This window comes from Glandiceps talaboti, chromosome 2 (genome assembly GCF_964340395.1).
Source record: "Glandiceps talaboti chromosome 2, keGlaTala1.1, whole genome shotgun sequence".
In the NCBI taxonomy this organism is placed as follows: domain Eukaryota; kingdom Metazoa; phylum Hemichordata; class Enteropneusta; family Spengelidae; genus Glandiceps; species Glandiceps talaboti.
In genome coordinates this window covers 27,658,750-27,680,852 of record NC_135550.1, presented here as the reverse complement: position 1 = coordinate 27,680,852, position 22,103 = coordinate 27,658,750, and the positions used below count along the sequence as shown (strand labels likewise).

The 22,103-nt window shown below is 35.9% G+C and overlaps 1 protein-coding gene across 8 annotated transcripts in view; it reads right to left on the bottom strand.

Annotated features, from left to right (window-relative positions):
- Nucleotides 1-941: 941 nt before the first annotated feature.
- The window catches only part of LOC144447303 (homeobox protein Meis1-like), a 44,429-nt gene continuing 23,267 nt past the window's right edge, over nt 942-22,103 (bottom strand). For 4 of the 8 annotated variants that reach the window (XM_078137266.1, XM_078137236.1, XM_078137246.1 and 1 more), the window contains exons 9-12: nt 19,184-19,260; nt 7,405-7,544; nt 5,551-5,649; nt 942-3,960 (exon numbers count right to left, since the gene is read on the bottom strand). In XM_078137266.1, coding sequence (XP_077993392.1) covers nt 3,620-3,960; nt 5,551-5,649; nt 7,405-7,544; nt 19,184-19,260 — 657 coding nt within the window. In that variant the 3' untranslated portion in view covers nt 942-3,619. Of the gene's footprint in view, nt 3,961-5,518; nt 5,650-7,404; nt 7,545-19,183; nt 19,261-22,103 lie in introns of all 8 variants that reach the window. The other 4 variants (XM_078137282.1, XM_078137298.1, XM_078137275.1 and 1 more) reach the window with 3 other exon arrangements.

Below are 22,103 nucleotides of genomic sequence, written 5' to 3'. Positions count from 1 at the left end.
CTGAAATTTAAAAAGAAATAGCAGGATTACTGATAGCAGACGTCATAGTTGAAGGAAAAGAAGTAAAACGATATTTCAGTCAGGGTTTACTCAGATTTCCTGTTAATGAATCCTGTGAACAATAGTGAATGATATGATATTAGGTTGTTGGGGTTGTGACTTGACGGTGTTATCACCATGTACCAGCTAGGTCAATTGACACACACACATAGAAATGTCTACCATTCACGACTTTTATTGGTTAAACTTTGCGACAGAATTAGTTTGAACTCGAATAGACATGTTTCACGAACACACAAAGAGGTTGATACAACCTGTACCTTCTTTCGCGTAATCTTAGAGCAGTCAGTGCCCCTTTACATTCATTCATATAGAGGAAGAAAGAAATAACGGAAAGCACCCAGGGAGGGAGGGAGAGGAATTTGTAATTCTCCGACTTTATCCTGAATTCCAAGAGACCATACTTCATTGACGACTATATCCGACGTTTAATACGTCCAATGAATACTTCATACGTAAGCTGAACGTCCCCAGTCAATGTTAATGTCTTGAATCGGTTACAATATACAAAGCACCACAAATATTCTATCGAACACAAACTCAACACCTCTTTGCTTTGGAATCGAAACAAGGATCGAAAACTCTTTTGGATCCACCCGACAACTTCCATGGTGCGATTGTATGAAGAGTATAATTTGAGCCGTCATTGGGTCGGAGATGTCCGGGCCAACATTCAGAATTGATCGATTAGCCCTATGCAAAAATATTTCCGATGGTGTAAATTTAGGTTGTTAAAAACTTAAAATATTATCACCATGTACCAGCCAGGTCATCCAAAAGACAATCACCAGTCTGTAACAGTACCATACACAGCACACACGTCACACAGTATAAACTCAATCACGTCAACAAATGCAATCTATATAACACATAAGTTTGCGGCAAATCAAATAATTTTAATTAGAATAGATTTTTTTTTCATTTACAAATTCATGCGCTTTACAATGACAAAAAACGGAAAAAATGCTTTCCAAAATCGGTGGCCATTCTGTTATCAATACAGAAGTCACTCCCGAAATTTAGTGAAAACTCAACGTTGTCAAGTGAAGCCTTGTGTACGTTTTAAGCGACATATACTCGACGTGACTCCGAGAATACGAGTCTGGGGTTCTATTCCGATAACGGACTCAAAAGCACAGAGAGTGGTAAGTATGACTGGTTACAGATGTATAGACGAGGGGGAAAAAGCCGCATATTATCCGGGAAGTAAAGAAACGAAAGATAGATTTTGAAACAATAAAATACAATACAAATAATTAATGTGAATATAATATTTCCATTTCTCCTTTAAAAGAAGTGCTTATAAAACTTTGAGTCATAAATCATACATGTTAAAAAGAATTACTTTTCCCATTTTAACTTGTTTTATTTTTTACTGCAAGAGAAGTGAGCGTAAAGTTGAATCTAAGAACACACACTACGCTGGCAGCCTCTGAGTTATGTACAGGTTAAAAAACTGAGAAAAAGAAAAGATGGGTGCATTTTAAATTACGCACCCAACTACAAAAGTTTGTGTTTCTTCTTGCTAAACCTGAAGACTACGTGTTTTTTTGGCTTTATGAGGTAAGAATCCGGTGACGACTTTACTGAGTCCATCAAGAGATCTGACACAAAATGCCTAGACAGAAAAAAAAGACTACAAGGAAATCACAACACTGGGATCACAGTAAATTTGTCTCTTTTTAAGTACATTTTCAATAGTGATATCTGATTTCGACGTTAAAAATTATGTTGGAGATTGCTTATTGCGCCGACTTTCAAGTAAAATTCACTGGAGTAAAGAGAAAGAAAAAGTGTACAGAAAGCAACCAGTTGCCATCTAGAAGATAGACTTGAGATCATAGATGTGTTTCTCTTACTGTTACTATGGTTACATCACCTGCGAAATTTGCAATCAGAACAGTGTAGTAGAGTAATTAGAGAGAAGTAAAGGGAATACAAATATTGAAGAGTTTGGCAGTTTTTAAACTGTATGAATAATCAGTACATGGGATTGCACTTTTTCGACCCAATATATAAAATGAAGTTATCACTCTCATACTTTAGAGAGTGAAAGGGAAAACTACTCTTCGTTCCCAATGAAAATATATTAAATCATCTTTTTAAAGGAAAGACAATTACTGCCGCCACACTTGATGGATGGGAGAATTAGTTGCCAGAATTGCAGCCTGAAGTAAACAGAAATTGCAGACTGGTTGCTTTTACTGAACTGTCAATCCGTGCCTGAGTCGCGACACATCGTGGAGATCTAGCTTTGTCAACCACTTCTTGTCGCCCCTTCTCTTTCTTGTACTGCACTTACAGTATATAGACTTTGTATTGCTGATGAAAGACAAGGAATTGCACAGACTGTGCCACAGTAATTTGACTTGTTTGGAGACTTGGTGAAGAGCTTGACAACCCTAACAAAGATGAGATAGAGCTGCAAGGTGAGTCCGTGCAGCTGTGAGCTCAAACGATATATTGTTTGGACCTATAGATTCATATGAATGGTTATCCTATCATTCTCACCACAGAAAACACACATACTTTTTTTTTGTAGAAAACTACAACACTGACCAACTACATACAAGATTTTTCACATTAAACCTGTGTCTCTTTTTCTCTCGTTTATCACCAAAAAAAAGACTGGCTCAGAAATAGACCCTGCTTTATACACATATTTGGCTTTTGCACAATAATGTGAGACACAGGCAAAATACACTCACTGTACAAAAAAGCGCTGTATGATCAATCCAGTCCTCAAGATGCTTACAGCAACTATCACAACAGGAAGTTTTGACCACAACAAAATGAACTTACAGTATGAAAACTTAGGTGGGATGAAAAATGAATGAAAGGGCAAAAACTCTGTGTTTTTTTATATACAAACCCTTCAGAGCAGCCCATTCTGGTTGTCAAATATGGAATTCCACTGACACAACCACATATGCACAGTACCCATCCCCCCGTCAATTGCCATTTGTTCCTTTCTTCAACTGAAGAAATTGTCTTCTCAATATTAAAGTACTATTTTTTTGGAAATGATGTCTGTACATATATTTCTTTAAAACAATAGGTGGGTTTTGATAATACAAGTCATTTTAGCATCCAGGATGCTCCATAAAATCATGTAATTTCAGAATTGTTTCTCTCTTTGGCTGTACATAGAATCCAACACTCTTTTTAAAACTTGCAAATTTCTGTGAGTTTTGCAAGTGCAGTACTTGTTACTTCCGTATACCAATCTCTGTATGCTTTAAGCTAACTACAGTATGCAGCACAATGTAATTTGTACATTACACGTTGATTTCACTCCAAGCAGTGTTTTCATTATACCACATGGACTGATCAGCCTGGTATTTAAACCTGAATAATTATATATATTTTTTTGGCAGCTGGAAAAAGTTGTATTTTTTTTCTTCAAATAGAATCTTTTTTACATTAGATGTTAAGTCTTAGCTAATACCCTGAATTCGAAATTGAGTCTGTATAAGGATTAAAAAAAAAGACAAAAAAAAATTTATAAAGAAAACACTGCTTGGGTCTAATTTGAATTGGTGGTGACTTTCTATTGTGGTTAATTAGAGTGTATATCCATAATTGATTGTGAGTTCATATCTGCTGGATTCATTAATGAGGGGGGACTCTGTGCCTGTTGAAGATTGGTCATTCCGCTCATGCTGCTCATTCCCGACATTCCATGGGGGTGGTGGGTTGGCGTAGGATGTGCCATCATCATGGCATGGGGGTGGCCAGGAATTAACATGGTCGAGGAATGAACTTGAGGATGTATCTGATGGTGGGACATCTGAGAGTGGGAATATGTTCCACCTCCTCCTCCTCCCGATGTCATTGTCATTGGCATTGACATTGGCATGGACTGTGACATCATGTCTGTGCCTGGCATACCTTGAGTACCTACATTACAGATGGAAATATAAAAATACTTTAATTTTTTTTATCCATGGACTTATGAAATTAGCATGGAACCAAACAATAGCAAAGAAATTAATAGGAAATCTAGATCAGCTGAAGTCAAGGTAATAATTTATTATGAGGTAGTTACCATGACGATGGAAAATGATTGGCAGGTGATGAAGACAAGCTAATGTCAGCAGTTCAACAAAGCAAATAATAAGTCATGTATCATTATGACATGTTTAATCCATAGGTTTTACTGCCCTTAGCTTTTATGGTGTATCACCCATCTAGTCGTATTACACTGTCTTGGTTGACTAACTCTCATAGGCACTATTTCTGGTTATGGATGGCATATCCAGTATACCTACTCAAATTGACTTTTGGGTGCTTGTTGCCCACATCAGACCAAATAAGTTCAGTGACGTGAGTCAAAACACTCATCAGTGAGACGATAGGAAGCTAGTTTTTTGCTTTCACAGGCATCATTTGTCAATTGCCACTATTAATAAATTTAGCATCACTTAGACCTCACAATTGTCTGATTTTCAGCATGTAAGCCATTGGCTTTGATCTATTTTCGCCTGGGGGAAGATGCATTACGCTCTGATAGAAATCCCACGTACTAGGAGTTGCAATCTAATTTAGAACTGTAATTTCCATTTCTTTAATAGCGATACTAACTGTAAAAGTCAGCTACTCATCAACCTTGACCCAACAGTGTGACCCCTGCACCCCTGACTACAAGAAAGATTGGCAGAAGCCATTTCCAGGAAAAGCTGGGCCAATAAATTCTCCACTAATCCATTTCTTTGTAATAATCAGAATTGAAGTAAAGCCCTCCAGAGCTCTGTCCTCTTTCTACAGTCATAATGTAATGCCATGCCTGCAGGGCACATTAAACCTTTAAGATGCTTTGTAATCATTTCATGTTACTTCCTTCAGACAAAATAAAAAGTATTTTCTAAATTGAACACCACATTTATTGATGTCACAGACAATATAAAATGGCAAAATAGGATGAGATCACCCCCAATATCAAAATAATGTCAATATAATATACTTCTTGTCAATAATTAATTAGATAAGTGATTGTATATTCCAAATATCTCGTCTATACTGGGTGAACCAAAAACACAAAGTTCAGTCTTCAGTCTTCATCTTTAAGATGTTCAACATTTTAATTTTCTTATCCGGGCAGTAGTGTCAACCCTTTCAGCGCATAGGGGAGCAATTTGCATTTAATTTCTCAGTCAAAATGACTTTTCTCTTTTTTTTGGAAGTGCATTTTGACTGTACTGTACAAATGTTGTACTCACCAAATCATCTGGCTACAAAAGTATACCTGAGGCTAAGTGGAACAGAAAGATTACATGTATGAACGTTACAGGAAAAGGCCATTAAAGTTAGCAATTATAAAAATTTCTATTTGGCTTTTACTTTCTTTAATTTTATTTTACCATGGCAGAAAAGATGTGATGTGTCAATGTTAGCGCTGTAAGGGGGTTCTCTACAAGCAGAGGAAATGGATATATAACAGAGTGAGAAGGCTAGGAACCTTTTAATAAAGTTGATTGTCACAATCATTACCAGGTGGCCGTAAATGCATAGGCGGTTGTTGTGGGTCCATAATGTAACCACCCAAACCCTGGTTATCGGGACTGTACGCCGGTGCACCAGCAGCACCCACTACAAGTGAAAAACAAGAAAAAGAAACAGAAAAAAAGACATATAATACATCAATCACGACACAGGAAGGACACAAGGTATATATATATATATTTTTATCTATATAGAACTGATACGACATGCAATACACTTTCACCTTCACATGCACACCAAATTAAGTGCAGTCTAATACTAAAGAAAGACCAGTAATTCATTACGCAGCAGAAACACACACAAAATGCCATTAAGACAAGCCCTAGGGCAACAATATAGAACATAACCTAACCAGTCAAGAAAACAACTGAGTTAATATAACATTGCAGCTTATTGACACTCATGCTTAGTAATTACAGAGGGAGTCCCAATATCCTGTTCATATCCACATCAGTTTCTCTAAGCCCAGGTCAGTCTCGCCACTTTCTTGTACCTTCTGATTTATTTCTATGCTGGAAGCAATGGTATGGCTCCAGCTAATTTCATTTGTCCAATTAACTCTATCCATTTCTCTGGCTGTTATTTCATGCTATGTGCCTGCATTCATGAGGGGAAGTGATTTTATGGCTAAGAATACCTGGTCCAATGAAAAAGTGAAATTTTTCAATTTCAAAGATAGTATGCAATTTATGAGTTTAACGCTCCAGCAGCGCCCTCTCCTACATGTAAGTTGTCACCCAAAGCCAAAAGCCAAGGCAGATGATTTGCATAGAAAGACCATTTATCTTGTGTTTTGACATGTTCAGTGTTTGAATATGTCAACCTACATATACTCAACAGTAGGGTGGGGTGGAAACTCTAAACTGGCTAAAATGCACTAGCACTGTATTTTTGTTGTTTGAAATACTGAAATCTAGCCAAACCTAGTGGCCAACAAAAACATGGTTATTATTCTCTGAGTGTTTGGCGTGAAATCAAACATTGAGTCTAGGCCTGTCTAGCTGTAACCTAACTAAATGGATGTTATTATACTGTAATAAATTGCAGTGGTCTTTAATTCAAAAACATCTAGAAGGCATTCTAAAGCGAGGTGTCACTGGGGATGTCAAAAGGGACTTAATTCCCCAACTGCCTCAACTGTGCTGATAGAATTCATTTGCACAGAGGGCATTTTATGTTGTGAAGAGTCATATTCATCTAGAACTATATTAAAGCATGGTATCTTAGCATCAATGTTTCTGTGTTAAATTGTTAATGTCCCTGTTGATAACACTGGGCTAGCACAATACATATTTCATATCCATTTGCTTTGTGAAACTTTAATCATATTGGAGTGAAAAATGCATTTTGTGTTTGTTGGGGCTCCCTCAGTAATTTTCATCTCTGGAGTCATCCACACACAACCAATCCAAACAAGCACTTAAATAAGCTGCCATGTTTCTACTGTTCTTGTGTCTCAGCGTGTGAATTTAACCTTAGCTCTTACATACAGCTATAGACACAAATTTAAGACACACATCATCAGCAGCACTATAGTAATGTAGCAGTGGTGGGTTGTGTTAGTTAAAGTGTACAACATCCAAGCGGGTCTCCTCGCCAGGTCCACCAGATCCCCGGGCCTGGTACCAAATAAAGCAAACTCTCAAACAATGGTTTCCTGAATTTTTTTTTTCAGTGAATATTTAAAATGAAGATTGACAATCATACGAAAATGTCCATCTTGATAAAAACAAATTGTGAAATGAGTGAATGAATGAGGAAACGCTAAAATTTCTACTGTCTGATATCTTTGATAGGAAACACTACTATGAGTGGAGTGAAGAAATCAACAGTCCAACGTACCAGGTGAGGGACCCCCAGGTGACTGACTAGATGATGACTTACGCCTCCTTGACTTGAAAACAGTGACTACAGGAGACTTGCCTGCTCGATTTGATTGGTCGATCATGGGCTGCACAATACGTCGTCTGGCATTAATAAACCTGAAAATGAAGCAAGTCAAAAAATGTCACTAAATTTTATCTCTAAACACTATTGCAAAATTTTGCGTTGCAATATCTTTAAAAACTACTTAGAATATTGTACTATAAAATGTCCCATGCTTTAAAAACTTTTTTTTTTGTCCCTAATATTATTTCTATTGATTTTCTGACATGACTGAAATTTCTAATTTTCAAATTTCAATCAGCTTTCAAATTGACTTATATTACAGCCCTTCAAAGTCAACAATGATTTCAACAGCCTTTGTGTACAAAAATTTACAAGCGAATATGACAATTAAAGGTCTAGGAATCCTGTATTATCATGCATAGCAACCTAACTCTAAACTCATCCAGTCATCAAACAATAATGAAACCAATCAAAAAATGACAAACGGTTTATTGAAAATTTCTATCACATTGAATACTATTTGTGAGTTAATGAAAATGCTGAACAGTAAAGAGTGTCACCTCCCCCCCCCCCCCCAAAAAAAAAAAAAAAAATGTTCATGTAATACTAGGGAAATATAAATATGAAATGAATAAAAGATGTTTATAATTCCTGGATATTCACTGATTAAAAAAACTACAGAGTTTAACATTTACAAGGATTGTGTACGTCATAATGATTTACGACATAAACCTGTATTAAGAAAAAAATCCAACTTTGATATAAAGATATAAAAAAATCCATGAAATGACATCAAGATTACTTTTGCTCAAATTCTGTAGATTAAAAAAGAAGTGTGGCATTTCATGTGTATTCAGTGCCATGGCCCTGGCATGCCGATTGAGCTGTGTATTTATGAAAGTTATCACATTTAGGACATTTAGGACAAACAGAGCGTAATTAAATTATGACACCTTCCTTGAGCTGATCAGAATGTAAATAAAACATCTCATGCCAGTTTGACTGTTTCTGCTTTCTTTTCTCACATGAAGGTGTCATTAGTTTAAACACTTGGCAAGCTGCCAATTTACTTTTTTTTTTTTTTTTTTTTTTTTTTTTTGCAAGAACAGTTCAGTTTCCCTGCATGAATAGGCAAATGGATGACTGATATAGAATGATATTATTCTGGGAAATTGAAAAGAGAAAAAAGAAAACAATTTTGGCCAGGAGACAAATGTTACCAGTGCCAGGAGGCAGCATTGCTGTTACATGTCTGTATATCATGTACAATTGTTTGATGGCAATACAACTCTTTTGTTCTCCTAATACTTTTTTTTGGTATATACATGTCACAGAGTGGCAGACTACGTACCATATGTTAACATTACATCCAAGGATGAGCCAGCCATTATGAATGACCTCCACATGAAAAGGTCGCTGCTATACTTAATCTATAGCCAAAGAATACAGTCATTGCAATAGTATACACAGAGAAGGCCTAAAAATTCATCCACCAGCTTTTTTGTTCTGGTAGTTGCAATTGTATCCTGTAAATAAGTGTGAGGAGTAGCCAACTCACTGCCTGACTCCATCACACAGCCGTGTTTGTTAATCTTTGCAGTGTTTAGCCATTTATGATTAATGAGGGCGCATGCCTGTTTGGCGCCATCGTAGTCAAAGTCTACCACTAATCCCCATACTACTCCCCATAGTACACCCCTTGTATTTCATAGGGGAGGCGGTCTGGCTCTAAACATGCATAGGCAAGGCCAAGCGGAAACAAACAGTTGTGCTTTGAACTACTTTGCTTTCTTTTTCTATGGAATAATACAAAGATTTTGACTTCCAGGCAGCAGACTCCGAGCCCCATTCTACTTGTATATGCTTGAATACACTAGAATGGATTTACTACAAAGTCGCCTAAACCCTACACAACACAAAGGCTGATTTCACAAACTATTCCCTTAAGGCTATGTCTCTGTACATAATCAAGCAAATTGGTGCTTTGTCATTAGGTCTGAATCTAAGCTAGAATTTCAACCAACATGCCAATAACAGGTGGAAACAGAGAACTCTATCAACTACAGAAATAACACAACCACTCTTCAAATCACCCCTACCGAAAAAAAGCCGCTCTCAACACCATGAAGTGGATGAAAATAACACAAAGAGAAACTCTTGTAAACCAAAAAGTAGCCTGTTGGTAGGTTGTCTACACAGCACTTACAGTTAGCTTGTAATCAAAAATCAAAACTCTCCAGAGCAGCTACTGTTAGCTATTATAGCTTCAATCACTATACACTGCTTTAAAGCAACGGAGAATAGGTAGACCAACCTGCCTCCAGACTGACTCTAATATTCACTGTTGATGAGGCGAACACAACTCCGAAATGACAGACAAATTATGAAATGGAAAATGAGTCGTTTGTGGCCAGACAATAATCTGACTTAGGCATACAGCTGAAATGGGGAGAACAAAGACAAGGGCAATCAGACAGGTTCCAAGATGGTGGATAAGTGAGCGAAGTAGAATTTTGCACTTTTTACTCTACTGAAAGCCCACATTTTCTGCTTCTCTAGTTGCATTGTTTGTGCCGGTCCTAAAATGGTTCATTTGGCTCATGTATTCTGCCAGTATAGATTTATGGATCGTTGCTACATAATCAGGACTAATAGAAAAATGGAGGATGGTTTTAGCTGAGGGAATTAGTCTTAATCTCCAATGATGGTATTAAATCAGAGTACGGCAGGCAGGCGAGGGTCATCTCAAATCCCATAGTGAGATGAATGCTTTTTATGCAATTCAGCTCTGTTTCCTAGGATGTTTTTTGCTGAAGCTGCAGTGGCCATAAGAGAATTGTCATTAATATACTATTTCTAGTTGGAAACTAGATGAGTGAACTTCATCAGTCACCCTATTTAACTAGTAAAAGTAATAGTTACTATGCACTTATTCCCACTTAGGATTCTACCACAATCACACACTACACACACACAGCCATAGAAACATACACACACAGAGACATAGACACAAACACACACACACACACACACACACACACACACACACACACACACACACACACACACACACACACACACACACATAGCTCGGTGAAGCACAGCTCATGTAAACAACGACAACTTTTTTTTATCCTTTTACACTGAATGGAAGTATGCCCAAAAGGCAAATATAGATGTAATGTGAAAAGAAATGGAAAGCTGGTAGAAATTAATTAAATTATGCATATATAAAAATCAGTGTAAAAACACAGGTGTACAAAAGAATGGAATTAAATTGGTATAGCTGTTAATTTCTTTTTTGTCGTTAACCAACAAGAGGTGTCACTTTTAATCATACCTTTGCTTGAAGGCAGGCAAGGTGTCTATTTTAATTTCGGTGGACACGCTGTGCAAACAGTTATAAGAATTATGTCACAATTACTAATGATTTTTCATCAGGTTATAACCTAGGCTGTCAAAATAGTGAAAAAGATGTGTCAGATTGGACTGTGGATAATCAAAAGTAATGCTTAAAAGGGTTACTCCTGTCGTAGCTTGGGGCGACATCCACTCTTCCTTATCCCTTGATTTCCAAAATTACAAGAGTCTTTTAATTACGTACACAGACAAACCAAGGATGACTTAAAGCTTATAATTTGTACATTAAGAGGAAAAACATCAAACGATTCAATGAATAACGTCCCAATTGTCTGCATTTGAAGCAGAAACTTGCTCTTTCAATATCGTGGTACAAGGAGTGTCAATGGAAACAAAGGGTCGGCAATCCTTCTTTGAAATAATTAAAGGCTGCTAAGAAAAACAAAATAGTTACATGGAGACCCACCCTGTTTTTTTGTCTTATTGTTGAAAATAGATTTGCAAGACTTTTATAAAACACAGTGTTAAATGGTCAAATATTTGGCCGTCAAAGAGTTCCACAAAAGAGAAAAGAAATTTGACATTTACAAAATAAATCCAATCTTAATTTAACTTTTTCCACTCTCAAATTGCAAGCAATATCATTATTGATATATGTGTAGTTGGAATTATTAGTTATGTTATAGCTGTGAATTGTAATAACCATTGAGATATAGCAAACTTCAATAACTGACTTTAGCTAGCAACTATGAGCTGAAACTAGAATGACAAACTTTTCCTTTCTGGCTAGACTAGACCTTGAAAATTAAGACAATCATAAATGAGTCAAAAGCCAGCTAAGTTCCATAAGTCTGAATTAATAAAGAAAATTACGAAAAGAAAACTTTTCCCCTGAGTAGATGTAAAATATGATACTGTATGTTCAGTTTCCATTCAAATGAAATGGGGACTTTAGAGTAGTAGCAAAGTGTAGCCATTAGCAAAGTAGCTCTGCCCATCTACTGCTTTTATCTCTCCGTGCAGGGGATAACCTCAATTAGTGTAGGACATCTTTGCTTTTTGCTGTGAGTACTAGTTGTGGTTTTAATATCAACATCATAAATTACATAGCAAGTAAAAATTCTGCACCTAAATCCTATCTCTATCAATTCAATTTTGATGCCAAAGATATACACTGAACAAAAAACCAATAAAGCTGTATACATTGGTAATGGTAGGTATCAAGTCTTCTCTGCCTCTAAGAGCTGATTTTTGCCATTCAAAACATGAATGGCTTTTACAATAAAAAATGTGATAGTAATTGAAAGTCCCTTACATTATGTAGATATGCAATGATTAATTTTCTCTCCCTTTCATGAGCACAGAAGCTACTCAAGTAGCCCGAAATGAAAACTCAAATTTTCCATCATTGGTTTTTTGTCCTCAGAAATTCCCCTGGAAATTTTCAGTCTTATGTGAGTCATTTCAATTGCTTCTCGTTGGGGTAATTTCTTCCTTGCAATTTCCATTTTCATTTTTCTAATTTTCCAAAGCTATCATATAATAACTTGTGTGTAGAAGAACTAATTTTTTTTGAGTAAAGAGAATGAAAAACATAATTTTGCCCTTTTGAAAGTTTTGATTTTATCAATATGAAATTGTGGCAGCGGAGAGCATTCAATTTTGTTGAGAGCCCTTCATGTTATTGACTGGTCTTCAATTGATGTAAAGACGAGATTGAAGTAAACCCTAATATTAAGCAGTCCATTTGACCAAACTCATCCATGCTTGAAAGTTTAAAGTTGGCGGTTAAGTTGACCAAGTTTATCTCTTTTCTTTTTTAAATTGGAGATGGCACTCGTGAAAAACCCTCCAATTAGGATAAGGCTTTGGCAAGATACGGAAAATACAGATAGTCATCAATTGCTCTCTTTTCACCAACTTTTATCTCTTTCATTTTCACAAACTGAAACCCTACAGCTGGAAAATATACAATTTATAATTATACTTATCACAGTATAATTAGGAAACACACAAATATTTTCCTTTATAAAACACAAAATTTATATATATAGTTATGAAAAGTATAATTGCAAAAAAATATTGTATTTTTTTTTGTCATACATGATTTCACATGATATTGGATTAGCTTTATATAAACATGGTATGAGTGTGAAGACCTGATGTAAAGTGCCATTATAACCAGCATGTGTTTTAATTGACTTTTAGCATATTTTGAAAATCAACATGACGGGGAGTGAATTCATTGTCACTTTAAACAAGTGTATAAGTGAGAGGTTTGTTGAATAGGACAGCCTCAAAACACACTCATTATATAGATGAGAGTTTCAGCAAACCCAAAATGACAATTTGTAATACGATTTAATTAATTGAGCCAAGCTGAGATGACGCGTCAGATTTATCTTTACAATTCTGTTCGTCTCCCCTACCAACCAGCTGTTCTACTGTGCTATAAGAATTAGTCAAACAGCGTTTCAATACGGAGACCTTCAAAAGCTGTTGCAAAGTGAGGCAGATGACAGACTGGATGACAAATTCTTGGGGTGAAACACTGGGGCCACTCACTCCCATGGGACATGGCTGAAGATTTCTCTTTTTTTTCCAGTAATGATTGTGCCTAGCCATGCTTGTTACCTTTGTGAGAGGTTCTCAGCCTCTACACAACTTGCCTTCTTTAATCATTCTCCTCACATAAAGGACGGAGTTTTCTTTTCTTCTGAATCACATTTAACCTCTCTTGCATTTCTAAATGCGTGCACAATTGTTAGCTCTGAAACTCCTTACAATTCTACAAAACCCTGTAATTGTTTCTCAGTGTTTTCAACTAAATACCATCTTGGGGAAAAACAACAACAAGTGACAACCAGCACGCAGAAGAGTAATCCCCAAAGCGGATTCCCCACCTGCACTGAGTTGGCTTGTCTACCGACTAAAACCACCTTCTAAACATTCTATAATGTTATTCAGCATTCGATTGCTTCCAACTGCTTGCCTAGGATTTTTTTTATAAAGACTATTACCTCAACTCATGCATTAAATGAAAGAGTTATCTGAGGAGTTTAGTTCCTTTTCATCTAATTGTTCCTGTGTTAATTATCTCTCATTATCCCTACCATTACTGTCTGCAGATGCTAGTTTTTCATAGACAGGCTGTCTTGAGTCAGTGACAAGCTGGCAGCCAACACTAATTGGTCTTTTGTCCAATTGGACCTCCGTCAAAACATCACCACCATCTCAGTTCCTTTCACTTTTTTTTCTTTTCTATTTCTGGACTGAAGCACTCACTTTCAGAGTTGGCTTCACAATATTGTCGTGATTGCTACAAATACTTCCTGATGTTGTGTGATATTATTAGTTTTTTTGTACTTCAGTCCAATGGCTTGACGTTACAATGGATTGACTTGGGTGTCTGACTGTATGCAATTAAGTCACCGAGTGATTGAAGTTAGAAAGAAAAGGGAAAGTGCTCGGAGCACTTTCTACATCAAGGTATTATTAAGCCATAACCAAGACGTCTAAGAGTGTAATGGCAGACTTTGATAGTGACTCCGTTACTAACACAAGACTTTTACAACTCCCTATTTCCTCATTCATCTCTGAGTTTAATCATGGCCAACTTTGTGCCGTGAGTCTTTCAAAGTTTACTTTGTAGAGCCTGGTGAACCTAAACTGTGACTGAGTTAGCTGTAATAGGTGTAAGAGTCGTCAACAAGCTTCTTGTACAATAGTTGATATATCATGTCTCTCAGTTCTACAATTCTCCTCTTCTTAAGGGCACTCTAGTGTTTGGAGTTCGCATCATTCTGACAATCGGACTGCTAAATTCGTGCCAAGCACAGCTCTTGGTTCAATAATAGTGACAACCTATCAAGTTGCGTGACCTTCTTCAGAGTTTATTCGGTCTTTGTCCTAACTCCGAGCTGTGCAAACACTATCCTATTCAAAGACAACTAGATCAATCGCACTTGTTAGTTTCCCTGATTGTGGGTACAATAGTTTGCAGTATTAAGCCTTTTATACAAAGGTACTCTGGCACAACCCACTATTACAACTTTCCCAAATGCAAACAGTTGTATTTGCTTTACACACACTGGAGTTGGGTCACAAGTCAACTACACTCCTGCAATCCCTCGGTGATACCCAATTGCAAGACCATTCATAAACATTCCAATAGCCTAAAAAAACAGTTACATTTTCACCCATGAGGTAGCTCAGCGAACCTCCAAAGTAATTCTGTACACAACTTGAAAAATACACTTTACAATTCAAAAGATGCAAGGCTGTACTCCCTGATTCTTGATGGAAGTGAGTTGATTGAGGCTGTTTTACAGACGTTTTTTGTTTGAGTTGTCTATTACTATGCAAAGTATAGAGCTTTCATGGGAATTTAATTACTCTAAAGGGTTATTTCATTAGAATATCTGGTGAGTAAGTATTCCTATAAAAACATGTTGGCGGGCCTTGCTCACTGTTTCTGGGATATTACTTTACGAGAAATTTCTCAGTTTCATACAGTGATAGACTCAACCAGAAAAATCAACTTTCACCTCCATTCCCAACTGATAAACCCGTACTGACTTTTTGCCATGTTACGCTACACACCATTTGTTTGTTCTTGTGAAACATACAGTTTCATCGGACAGCAGTTGGAAGTAGAATAAAATGTACTAAACAAACAACTCCAAAAGTACTCCACTTCATGAATATTCAGTACACTACTTGAAGACTGGCACTATAACAGCTCCTGGTACCTAGCCTTACCATACACCTACTTGGTACACAAAAATAACTCTTAACTGTTGACATAGGAATGCACCTGAATTGCCTCAAATTAATTATTTTGGGATAGAACTTACAACCAACCATTAGAAGGCCACACAAGGACAGGCTGTGTTTAGACACAAGGAACTGTTCAAAAAGAAAAACGGGGGTGGGACTTTTTTTTTCCAGAACGTTGTGAGCTCTATGTACTAGTATTAGCTTGATAAACTCTTTTGACTAGTAACTCTTTAATTACAACCCTGTGACTATCACTTCACCTACAAGTATAAATCTTTGCAGTCACTGGTCTGGACAAAAGCTGCTCCCCCTACTTGGTTGATTTATGACTCCGAGTTGAAATGGCTTCTCATCAGACCCACACAATCAGATTGTTTGGCCGCTCTCAAGAGTGAAATTTCTGAAAGTCTGGAATTTAGTCTGAATTTGATTAGAAAATGGCAAGCAGGCTTAAGTTAGTTCAGATTTGGAGGTCATCTATTATGAATTCTTTTCTCCCAGTGGTTCAAAAAACTGGTCCAAGTACGGGTCTATCTGATGCCATATTGCAACTCACACCACCCCAAGTGACAAGTACAGAGCTATACTGCTTTCTCTCTTCCATTAATCATTTTTTAAACTGGTAGTAGTTTGGTGTCAAGTCATAAAATTTAAACACTGAGGAGCAAATGCTGCACTAGTCATGACTTGGTAAAACCGAGACCAATTGCTAAGCTGTACATGTCAAGGAACATATACAACAGTTTAGCTCTAAATAGCATTTAGGTGCCAGTGATTTTTACAGCTATTTTGGTCGTAAATACATCAGTGTCAAAATTGCCAACAATTTGAAGTCACTTTCCAATTGTAACAGGTAGATAGCATATCACCTTAACTTCTTTTACTGCGCCATAAAATGCATCTATTACATCAATACAACTCTTGAACTTTGTAGACCCAACGTGGTGTGTTATTACTATAACATGTGCACGGGGAAAAAAACTCATATCATTCCTGCTACACTTTCTTGATCATGATGATGAATTGTACAAGTCTCCAGCCATGTTTTAATGTGTACATACTGATTTGAAAGTGGGAGTCACTGCATCATACTCTCAGCTCCCAGCAGACACTGTTTTACTACAACATTTGGCTACTGTAAAAATCTACTTGAATGTGTAATAGAGTACAAGAGGACTGAGAACACAAGAATGACTGACAGTGTCTGACATCGTGAATGACCGATGAAGTTGTTAAAAAGACAAACCTATTTAGTGGAAATGCACAGGAGCATCAAAAGTCACAGGAAGACAACTGACAGAAGTATTCAGAGCAAACTTCTTATCCAATCGTCAATTCTCACTTTTCCTGTCAGTAGAACACGTGTGTCCGACAATTCCCTGGTGTGACAGGAATTTGCACCTTGCCCTGAGTCGCATGCTAACCTTATTATCTTTTCCAAAATTATGAACTGCAGAAAATAAAAGACCTTGCAAAAATTTTAAGTCAGAAATCCTACAAATTACATTTTTTAGAATGTCAAATTAGGTACTTTATTTTGTACCAATTTTGAATTTTACAGAAAATGAAAGAAAGGCTGTCAAAACATGCTTCAAAATTATGATATTTGTTACAAAATCTGTTTTTGTTACAGTAAATTTTGATAAAAAGTACTTTTACATATTTAAACAAGACAACAAGATCTGCTCTAGACCAGAATTTGTCAAAATTACAAACAGTATGGTAACAAATGCCTTCATAATGTAAACAAAACTCACAAAGCCTTCATTTATATACAAATACAATATTGGAATGAATGTTGTAAGTTTGTAGAGATTTTGAATTTTTGAAGAAAAACTAGACAAAATTTATCCTACTGTACATTTTTTTCAAAATCATGAAAAAAAAAGAAAAAATCTTCATGTTTTACTTTTACAATATGGGCAAATTTTGTAATCCTGTACTATCTCTATCAAGGACAAAATTGAAAGGAAAATTTGAATATTCATAACTCAACATTTGCATATTGGATAACGATCAGAACACATCCATTCAAAATACAAATGAAAACATTATTTCCAATAGTTGGAGAAGACAATGGTGTAATACAATGCTGAATAATTATGTCAGCCTCAAAAGATGAAACATTCCAAATCTTTTATCTTAATTTTCGACCACAGTATTGGACTTTGATAAATGTAGTATATCAATTTTTCATATGGAAGCTAATGTTAGACTACAATAGACATAAGCTTGTACTGTACTGCAGGCCAAAGTATTTGCTACACAAAGTGAAAAATGTAATCATGTATGCTCTGGCTCAATCTAGAAATTTTCAAAGTATGCAATTAAGAGGGCGGGATATCTCCCCAAGCATGCAAAGACTCACATTAGGCGAATGTCCTTGGATGTTTGTCTATAGAAAAGGTTTGGCATGGTTTCTGGTGTCTTTTTAATGACACCAGTCCAATACTCATCCCCAACCCTAAGGAAATTTAAGACTCTGTACATTAAAGTTTGAAACCCAAGATACTTCCCTTGGACAACAAATTCAACTTCCGTACTACTTCCTTCATTAAAATGGCGTCTAAATTTAGCCAGTCACACATATAATATGCCTCGTAGTCAGACACCAGAATGACTCTGGGGAGAATGGAAATTTTCAAAACACCAAATTAGCAAGAGCTGTATTCATTAAAAGAAAAAAGAGTGCATAGTCTGAGGTCTAGAGCTGGTGGATTCAGACTTGTTTTTGGATCTGTTAATAAACGCTAGTTAAGGTTATTGGGTATCATTAATTAACCTATCACTATTCATCAAACAGATGGAAAGTAGTCCTGGTGTAGTGGGACACGAACAGCTAGAAGAGCAGAAATTCCAAAGGACAATGCAGTATGACACCATCAACATCAATCATAGTGTCATTCGCTAGCCTCACTGGGGACTCTACAACAACTCAAACCGACTCCTACACTTCTTGCCTTCAATAGCCGCTAATGATTGTGTCCTAGCGTCTGGTCACTTTCAATACAATACGATGAAAACATGTCGTACAACACATCCCAGCTTTGTACAATTCACATCCAAGTGGAGAGAGAAGTGTTGTGTGATTTTTTCTATTTGAAATATCGCCTTTTGGACACCCTGTTATTAATAGGGAGTACACTTTAAAGTGCTTCTACTAGCTTGATTAATTCTTTTTTTTCTTGAAAAATACACTCTAAGTGAAAATGCTGACAACATGGACTTCTTTTAGACTGAATGAAAAATCACTGGGTGCCCAATACAAGTACATGTATTTATCACACAGAATCTAAACACTGTTGTTTGGCTAGGTGTTTCCACAAATTGGTTCACATTAACAAAGAATGGTGTATTGAGAGTAAAAACAGCGACCACTGAATACAAAAAAAGTGACTCACCGTTACACAATGTATTGAAAACAAAAGGCAACAACATACCGGCAATTACCATGTTATCACATCAATGCTGATACAGTTACACCACCTAAACAAGTAATTTCCTACATAACTGCTAATTGAAATAGAGAATAGTGTTTTCAACTTAACATCAACACTCACACAAATTAATTAAAGAAAAGAAAAACTCCTACCAATTGTTGACTTGCAGTATTGTGAGTCCTGTGTCTTGGGCTAGCTGTTTCTTTTGTTCTTCTGATGGGTAGGGGTGCTGTTAAAGAATAGACAAGATAAAAGAGAGGAAAAGTTAATCATCCCTACAGTTTAACTAACAACAGTTCATTAAATAAAGAGACCGATATTAACAACATGATGCAGACTCACTCAAATTGTATATTTCAAAATCATTGTCTGGACCACACTAACACTGTCTGTCTGTATCAACGATTTCACCATATATTTGCATGTTTCCCTAAATCCCTACAGTTCCAGCTAATTCTACGTTTAAATTAATTTTCAAATCACAAGGAACTGTTTTCTGTAGTACGGTTCTGTTTCTGTGATTTTTGTACCATGCTAGGCATTTTATTTTTCAAATTTACTTGTAAAAATAACAAAAAATGTTCTACTTGATATTCTATAAGTATTCAAAGGTTATAATCAGTAACTTAATTGCACAAAATTTCAATAATTTAGTTTGTTCAGTTGATGACAGTTTAATAGGAAAGTAAACACAGTGATATCTAGTTTTAGTGTAACTGTAAATCGATAAAGTATTTTACTTCAAGGAATATTCAGTTCAAGGGGTCAACATAAATTTCTACTTCTCTGTCATTCATAATTTCCTTTGTTTTAAGTATTTATTATGAATAATTTGCACTTTATCTTGTAGAATTTTAAAAAGTTCACTTCTTATGGTGTATAAAATTGAGAGTGGAATCCAGCTCATAGCTATTAAATGCGAACTAATAAATGTAACTGAGTGCACAATTGAACTGCAAGTTCAATCTGAAAGTAGTCACATGTCCATTTGAGAAAGGTTTTTACGAAAAACACAACAAATCTCAATTTAGGGTATATGTCCATGAAGGACAAGATGATGATTATCTTAATATAGATGAGGAGTAAGGTATAAGGTATTTAGTAATAAAACTATTACGCCAAGTTAGCTTACAATTTGATGCCAGCTGATTGCCTTTCTTATTTGTCACTGCGGGGATACCAACAATGTGTGCATATATGAATATGTTCTGAAATATTAATGCTAACTTTTCCGGGCTTTCCTCTAGAATTCATGAATATTTCATTTGGTGTGCCCTGTCTTTTTGTCAGTTAGCAATGCATCTGGGTTAGTTACAATGCTATGATCTTGTGGCCATCTGGGGATTTCAAATGAAAACACCTCTTTCTAGTACAGGCAGATGAGACTGTTTTCCTGTGAAAATTAACAAATTAGACAGGCTAAATTGAGCGTAGAAATTGGCCTGTGTGTGCACTTCATTTTGATTATATTGTCTCAAGTTAGTCCAGCTTTCTTGTTTAACTTGAGGTGACGACATTGATATCTTAACAACGGCAATGTAACAACTAAAATTTTCAACTCGTCCCAGTAATAACAATTGTTTCAGCATCAGCTTTGCACTGACTTTTATACTACGCAGTCAAAGAAGACTAGTCTATTTATGAGCCAGCGACACTCAGACTTCTCAATCACTGATATATTGAAATGAATCGTTGAATTCAATATAAATATTGTGAGATAAGATTTGATAATTTGATTCCTATGTAGCTTGTACTATTAGTTGAACAATTATCACGTTCACATGTCCTTCACTGTGTGAATGTTGAATCATTTCTAGCAGCTGATATAGTCATGTACGATTTTTCTCCATTCTATCATGGCTGCTGAGTCAGTACTGATAATCACAATAGTTAGTCACACAAAATGCACCATGTAAAGCGAAATTTCACTATAAATATTTGACTTTTTACTCAGTTAATTATTCTAATTCTTGTTTTTGTCTAAATTTTCTGTAATTTTTGATGAATTTAACATATCAAAATAACTGTGATGATATGACAACTTTCTATTGTAAATCAGTCAAAAAATGCACTTCTTTTACTCTTTAATTACTTCTAGGATCTCGTAATATTGATAATTCAACAATTGTTGGTGTCATTATTTTCTCATAAAATGGTTAAAAATTTGCTTAAGCATAAATAGTTCTGAGTCTTTCTGTTTAGTTGCAAGTATAGATTCTGGGTACATATGTTAGATTGATGTAAAATCCAGTTTGATACAAATCTGATGTTGGTAAAAGGGGATGAAATATCACCTATAGGAGGGAATATAGTTATTATATTTGAAAGGTGAAAATAAATTGACAATTGTGGTTAATTGGTTTGCCACAGAGTACAGCACAGTGGAAAGAGAGAAAACTCACTTGAAGGCAAAACAAAAAGTAGCAAAATTTATCATCAAATTTTCAAATTCAATTATTTCGGCAAAATCCCATTTTTGACAGGAAATTGAATTGGTGTCAGTTTTCAAACTTCATTTCAGCTATACCTGTTCTAATTATGAGTTTTTTATACTTGAAACTGCATTTTCTTTCTAGAAATTAGCACAGTCATAAAAATGATGTTTAAATCATCTGCATTACCTAAGAACTAAAAGTAGTGTTGTAAATATAACAACAAAATTGCTGGATTCATCATCCTTATCATTATCACATTCATCACGACTGGATACAAAATGTGTTCATGTTTTGGAAGTGGCTATGACGTGGGTTTGACAAATTGACCACACATATTATGACCTTATACTGAGGTGAAACTTTGGGTACAGTTATACCCCATGTTACCCAAGGTGAAAGGAAAACATGAAAAACACACATTAACTTTTTAATCCTGTCACTTTTCTATGCGGAAACAGTCACTTTGTTAATCTAATGTGATGATTTATCTGACTTCATGTATGTAGACCTTTATGAAAAATAAACACTCTTGTCCTGCTATGTTGACATTAGACAAAAAACTGAGACTGATTTGTGGTCCCAAACAGCCATCAATTAACCTTGGTATTGTCTACAGACAGAAGTGGTAGGCAAAAAA